The sequence below is a fragment of the Triticum dicoccoides genome, chromosome 2A, assembly GCF_002162155.2.
Source record: "Triticum dicoccoides isolate Atlit2015 ecotype Zavitan chromosome 2A, WEW_v2.0, whole genome shotgun sequence".
NCBI lineage: Eukaryota > Viridiplantae > Streptophyta > Magnoliopsida > Poales > Poaceae > Triticum > Triticum dicoccoides.
In genome coordinates this window covers 64331738-64339047 of record NC_041382.1, presented here as the reverse complement: position 1 = coordinate 64339047, position 7310 = coordinate 64331738, and the positions used below count along the sequence as shown (strand labels likewise).

The 7310-nt window shown below is 45.4% G+C and overlaps 2 protein-coding genes across 2 annotated transcripts in view; one reads left to right on the top strand and one right to left on the bottom strand.

The window, feature by feature from the left end:
- The window catches only part of LOC119353260 (probable galacturonosyltransferase 7), a 5095-nt gene extending 2140 nt beyond the window's left edge, over nucleotides 1-2955 (top strand). Inside the window, exons 5-8 of the mRNA XM_037619854.1 lie at nucleotides 277-575; nucleotides 903-1260; nucleotides 1342-1884; nucleotides 2150-2955. Coding sequence (XP_037475751.1) covers nucleotides 277-575; nucleotides 903-1260; nucleotides 1342-1884; nucleotides 2150-2431 — 1482 coding nt within the window. The 3' untranslated portion in view covers nucleotides 2432-2955. The remainder of the gene's footprint in view (nucleotides 1-276; nucleotides 576-902; nucleotides 1261-1341; nucleotides 1885-2149) is intronic.
- A 349-nt stretch (nucleotides 2956-3304) lies between these two features.
- LOC119358945 (putative serpin-Z8) lies at nucleotides 3305-4378 on the bottom strand. The gene has a single exon (XM_037625319.1). The coding sequence runs from the start codon at nucleotides 4376-4378 to the stop codon at nucleotides 3305-3307; it is 1074 nt and encodes a 357-aa protein (XP_037481216.1).
- Between the last annotated feature and the right edge of the window lie 2932 nt (nucleotides 4379-7310).

Here is a 7310-nt window from a genome sequence, read left to right as displayed (position 1 = left end):
ATATAATTTTTAGATATTAGATTGTCAGCTCAATCTCATAAAAGATCTTAGGCACACAATGCAAATATTTTCAAATAATTGCGTTCCATATTAGTGGATTGATGTGATAGTGTACTTAGGTAAGCTAATCTTAAGACAATGCTGAATGTACTGCAACCCAGTATCTTTTGGAGTATATAGTACTTAATTTTCCAATCAATGTTCTTATCCCTCCCCTTATCTTTGCATCAATTAGAGTCCAGTGGTTTTGCTATAATGCACATGCATTGCTTTCAGGAAGTTAGCAAGGATATAAAGAGACAAAAGAAAGACCTGAAACCAGATGAAGTGGAAAATTTAAAGGCTTGTCAGCTTGAATTTGGGAGCTACTGCCTCTGGTCAACAGAACATAAAGTAATTATGAAAGATTCAGTAGTGAAAAGGCTAAAAGACCAACTATTTGTGGCCCGCTCATACTATCCAAGTATTGCCAAGCTTCAAGGACAGGAGGCACTTACTCAGGAAATGAAGCAAAATATACAAGACCATGAGAGGGTTCTCAGTGCATCTGCTGTTGATGCTGATCTGCCATCCTTGTAAGAATACATTTTTAACGGTTAAGCTTTTGTTATCTTTTCGTCATTCATTCCATTGTAAATCTTAAATTTCAGTTATGATGACTAGGTTATGGTACCATATCTTAGCAACACACATCAGACTGAAACGGACATTAGTGTTACTCCCTCTTTGAAAATACAGTGTATTTACCTGTCTAAATTTGAACTTTGACCGTAAATTTCTCGTACAATATTTTGTTGTGTTTGTAGAAGTAGTAGAAACCCAACCTGCATATAATTTATCAGTTTTCAATATATGAGTTACTACTTTGATAATTCAAATGACAACTGTGCTATTTCGTTCAGTATCAACAAGAAGATAGAGCAGATGGAGCATACAATAGCAAAAGCGAAATCATGCACTGTGGAATGCCACAATGTTGTCAGGAAGCTTCGGCAGATACTTGATATGACCGATGATGAAGCTCATTTTCATATGAAGCAGAGTGCATTCCTCTACAATCTTGGTTCTCAGACATTGCCAAAAACTCACCACTGTTTCTCTATGAGGTTGACATTGGAATATTTCAAATCCCCTTCATTGGATTCTGATGTTTATCCGGCTCGCAAGTTCAATACCCCAAACCACAGGCACTATGTTATACTATCTAAGAATGTCCTTGCAGCTTCTGTTGTCATCAACTCAACAGTTATCAATTCTAAGGTATGTGGGTGATATTTACAATGACTAGCTTGCTGTTATCTTCTGCTATGGGCATTCCTGATGTTCTTATTGTTCTTGTAGGAGCCAGCAAACAATGTTTTTCATATCCTAACTGATGCTCAAAACTTCTATGGCATGAAATACTGGTTTGCCCGAAATTCATACAAAAAGGCACCTATCCATGTCGTAAACTATGAAGAAATGATTTTAGAGAAGCTACCAAAGTTTAGTACGCGAGAGCTGTATTTGTCTGAGGAGTTTCGTGTTCTCATCAGGAGCACCGAGCGGCCCACTGAGCAGACAAGAATAGAGTACTTGTCATTGTTCAGCCATTCACATTTCTTTATTCCTGAAATATTCAAGGATCTAAAAAAGGTGGTTGTATTGGATGATGATGTGGTTGTTCAACGTGATCTGTCTTTCTTGTGGAAACTTGATATGGGGGACAAGGTAAATGGTGCTGTTGAATTTTGTGGTGTAAGACTGGGTCAAGTGAGAAATCTCCTGGGTAAGACAAAGTATGATCCTAAATCATGTGCATGGATGTCTGGGGTGAATGTGATCAATTTGGATAAATGGAGGAAGCATAAAATAACAGAGAATTACCTGCTGCTCCTTAAACAGGTTGGTATAAGCCTTGTCTGTTGGTTTCATGCTACAGTGTATAAAAAACTTAGCTCGCATAAAAAATGGCATGGAAGAAGATTTGGACAGTTTATATGTGGTGTGAAATTCAGTTTATAATAATTACTTGCATGGAATAGGTAGCATGCTGTATTCATTTTTGTTACTGGGCAAGTATCATCATTGTATTAATTTCTGTGTAATACCGAACAATGGTGCTTCATATGGTTAGGACAATATTTATTCTGCTGTTGTTGTGTTGCAGGTCAAGAAAAAAGACGAGGTATCTCTGAGAGAAGCTGCCTTTTCTTTAAGCCTGTTGTCTTTTCAAAATCTCATCTACCCCCTTGATGGGAGGTCGACTCTGTCTGGACTTGGATATGATTATGGAATCGATCCGGAGGTTGCACAGAGCTCTGCAGCATTGCACTACAATGGCAATATGAAGCCTTGGCTCGAGTTAGGCATACTGGACTACAAGAAGTACTGGAGGAGGTTTCTCACTCGAGAAGATCGATTCATGGATGAGTGCAATGTAAATCCGTAGCACACTTGATCAGAACCATCGACAACAGTTTGAGACATCCACTGGCCTCCTCCTTTGAATCCTTCTCTGTCTGACTGGATGCCTGTAGCTCCCAAGAGTTGCACTGTCATTGGCTACCATCTACAACAAACTACACGCAGCAGTTGAACAGGAGAAGAGGTGCTGCCATTGGCTACCAGTGTCGACAGTATTGAGCAGACGCAGCATCATCTGTCCATTGCACTGAACAGATTGATTGATGGTTTCGGGGTCTTGCGATTTTTTATGTAGCAGGTAAAGGATGATGTCTCGTTGTCCAGATTGTTTGGTCAGATCGTCGATGCAAAGATTCATTTCATATTTCTCTCTTTTGCCAATAAGGGCACACACATGTAATCTCATTTTTTTGGCTGTTAGCTGTAGCGTGGTGATTAATTTTTTGGGGTAGTTCTGCGCCTGTGAAACTGTGGATAACCTGTATATTGTTTGCTATACTTCCTCGCGAGGGGCGCACTCATTTGTTATCCTGAGTGGTGCAGTGTCCATGGCTCCTTTCTGCGTCTGAATTGGTGTGTCCATGATTTGGCATGTATCAGTGCACTGAAGGCATGATTAGCACCTCTAATGGCCATGCTATAGCATGTCAATTGAGTACCTAGGCGTGGAACTGAAACTTGGGCAACGACGAATCTGAAACTGACAACAACGAGCCAGCGAGCAATCACTCGAGCAGATCAAACGACCAATGGCTGATTGAAGAAGCAATCAAATAAGCCCGAAGGAACAAATTAACTTGTAAACCTTGCAAAAATATGTAAAAAAATTTGGTCATCATCTCATCTGAAACGCATGGATGTATTCGAAATAGGGGAATTCCAACATCCTACGTAGCTCCTATTGTTTCGAGGGATCGAGGACATGGCCGGCGAAGACGACGGCGCCGGTCCCCTCGTCCACAATGAAATAGGCAAACGGATGATCGGCGACAAAATCCACCACCGGTGGCGGTTGCCTCGGCCTGGCAGCGCACCCTTCCTGCATAAGACACATGGTGACGGCCGCGGCCCTGGTGCCCTCCTCGTTCACCTCGATGACGGCTTTGTGGACGACCTCGCTCAGGACCAGCGGGAGGCCGGAGCGGTCGTCCTCCGTCATGTCGGACAGGTCGGCCGCCTCGCTGAACGGCAGGCGGAGGCCCAGCTTGTTGAGGACGCCGACGACGCTGTCGTGGAAGGAGAGCTTGAACCTGGGCACACGGAACTCGCCGACGTCCACCTTCTCAGTAGGCAGGTGCTCGTGCAGGAAGCACGGCCGGGAAGCAATCGCGTCGACCAGGCTGCGCAGGCCGTCGTCGGCGTCCGGGAGGAAGATGCACATGGAGAACTGTGTGGAGCTGGAGCTATAGCTGTAGCTATCATTGGAATGGGAGCCGGCGACGGCGAGTCGGGAAGGTGCGGCAGCATGAGAGAATCGACCAGGACGGCCGAGCGGGGCACGGTTAGGGAAGAACGGGGCGGGCTTCGTGGGATCACGATCAACGTCTCTGGGATGAAACGGCGGGCGCGGGCGCGCGCGCACTTCCCCCATCTTGTACTCGAGCTTGAGCACCTTGAACCCGTCGTGCACGGCCACGAACTGCCTCTTCCAGCTCTGCATGAAGGGCACGTCGACGGCGCCGGCGCCGCCGGCCCGGCGGAACGGCGCGTCGGAGGTGTCGCTCTCGTGGAAGGGCTGGTCCCACTTGCCCTTGAAGTAGACGGCGTTGCCGAGCACGACGCGCGTGAGCTCGCTCACCGAGTTCCGGCCGAGCACGGACTCGATCAGGTTGTTGGTGGCGCGCGCCGCCCACGCGTTGATCAGCTGGCGCGACCCCTCGGGGTCGCCGCGGAAGTCCACGGTGGAGGCCTTGGCCCCGTACGGGCCGTCGACGACGGCCTTGCGGAACGCCGGCTTCAGCGGGCAGGCCATGTCGCTCCAGACGCCGCACGCGAACGCCACGCGCGGGCCGCCGGAGCCCGACTGGTCCTGCAGCGCGGCCCCCGCCGCGCGCGCGACGAACGCGTCGAGCTCGCCGCGGGATGGCACGCCGAGGACGCGGAGGATCTCGTCCAGGGTGGCGCCGCGGGCGCCGGCGGCCACGAGGGCGAGCGCGGTGTAGATGGACAGCGGCGAGAAGACCAGGTTGCTGTTTGCGTGCTTGTCGGCCAGAGCCCGCGCGAGGCTGGCGGATAGCGCCAACAGCCCCTCGGAGCCGGCGGAGACGCCGCCGGCAGGCTGCGGCTGATGCCTCCTCGTCGGCCCGCCTCCTCGGAAGTCCATCGTATCGTATCGAATCGATCGCAGGTTTAGACTTTAGAATCGCTGACGGATCTGATTACTTTGCTTCGGTTGCTGTTACGAGTTGCTAAGAGTTTTTGCTATATTTTTTTTTGACACATTAAACCCCTCTTTATTCGTTGGACATCAAGGTTACATCTTTGATAGGGAGAGGGATTAAATCTAAGACAACGCTAACGCACTACAACATACAGACTGCGCCACATCATCGCATGCATACGTGTGGGATTTTTTTTTTAGTTTTTAAAATGTTTTATCTTTTAAATGAAAAATCCGATTGAAGATCCGTTTTCATCATTAAATCTCTCGCGACGAGATCTTTGAAACTAGATCTCATATCAATATATTTTGATGAATTTATTTTTGAGTTAAAAGTTACCATGTCTATTACACATGAATTGCCATGGTGTTCACACTGAAGTTGCCATGATATATTTCAACTATTTTCTACTATATTTAAAAGTAAATTTTGACATATTATAAAATGAGGAATTAAGAAACTAGACTTGTCATGAACCATAAACTAAAAATTGTCATGATACATGCACTTAAAATTGCCATGGTTCATACAAAAAATAATTTTTATGATCAAAGTACTGAAATTGCCATCATAAAAAAACTAAAATTGCCACATGACAACTTTAGTTTAAACACTATGGCAACTACAGTGTAAATGTCATGGCAATTTTTGGGAAAAAAAATCATTGAAACATATCAATATGGGGTCTAGTTTTGAAGATCTCGTTAAGATGAATTTAATGGTGAAAATAGATTTTTAATTTGATTTTTAATTAGGAGATAAAACATTTTAAGCCGTAAACCAAAAAAATTCCTGCTGATGTCATCTGTTCATACGTGGCAAAATGAGTGGTGATGGAGGCGTGTGAGCGATGTGCAAGATGCCACACATGTGGGCGTTAGTTTTTTCATAAATCTATTGGAGCATCATCTAACCAAGTACTAGGAGTAGAAAACCTTGCTCTTCTAGCTAGATCATGCGCTATAACATTTGCCTCTTTGGGGCAGTGTTCATAAACTACATGAGAAAGATCAATGTACATGTTGTAGCAATCTTCGAAAATTGCAGCCGTGGCACCTGCAAAGGACCCGCCCTCTTGCATCATACTGATCATATCAGTATTATCCGAGTTGATAACCAACCTATTGCAACCAACCATCTGTGCTAAATTCAGTCAAAATCTTAGAGCTATAGCTTCAGCTGTAAATACATCTGAGCATAATCCAATCCTCTCATTTGTTGCTGCAACGAAATTACCTTTGTCATCTCTAATGATTGCACCAACTGCCCCTTGGAGTGAATCAGGGTCAAAAGCTGCATCAACATTGAGTTTGACATGTCCCTTCATTGGTTTAGACCAGCCATCATGTTTTATCTTTGCCTTCGGTGAGTTTGAAGTGAAGAAGTTTGTTGCAAGGGTCCGAACTGACATACTAACTTGGCTTGGCGATTTCACCAGCTCTCCATGAACCAACTTTCTTATTTCCCACCAAAGGTACCAGGTTGTCGTCGCCACAATCTCCATGAATCTTGCCTGACCGAGAAGAACGACCTCATAATCAGGAACATTTAGGAGATACTCCAACACCAATCGTCGCATATATGTTCTTCTGTATCGTGTTGGCTCGGGTTTCCTGTTCGATTTCTTTCTCTCCTTTTCCTATACTTACTTATTTTCTCTTTTCCTTTTTTCTAACTTACTAGAGGAACATTGTGCGCTGCAATGAGAGAGAAAAAAATGCCCGTAGAACATGGCTCAAGATCTACCTATGAATCCAGGTTCTCTATTTCAACATGATGCCCCACCGTGATGAAAAAAAACTTGTTGCCCCACCCGTGTCAACCAACGGAAACAAAAGGAAAACCGTTCTTCAAGGCTTGGTTTTCTAAGAGCAAACATGCCTGCAAGATACAATGGGAGAAGAAAAATACCACACATGTATTCTCTTTCAATACAATGCCCTATTTGTATAGCAGTTTATCATATATCTAGGTGTGTTAACTCTTTACCATAGTCTGAACCTGGATAAACATCATGTCTTTCCTACTTCCTGTGACCATCTAGTCGAGAACACTAGCAGGGGATCCTCTGCTCGAGATCCGATGGTTTTAGCACCGACACCGGTTGGCATTAGGTTTGATTACAGATAAGGAGCTCATGGAGCACCTCGAGGCCAAAGTTAGGGATGGCGGGGCAAGATATTACACTTTGATTGATCGTTTTATATCAATCATAGACATCGGAGAAGGTGTATGCCATACCGATCCTCGAAGCCTTCTAGGTTAGGCGCACATAAATTTGACTGATCATGTGTATCGAAACGATCGCGGATTTGGGCGCACCATGATCCGCAAAAAAAAGTAAGGACGATGCTACACAGCGCGCGCTATGGGTCAGATATAGCGGCCGGCCATTTTAGGAAAGTTCCCACGCGCACGACCCCCTCTGCTGGAAAAAGGAAGTTCCTTCCTTCCCCTGCCTTGCCACGCCCCGTCAAAAAAATCCCCCACTTCGCTGCGCGTGATCCCCTATCAACCCAACCA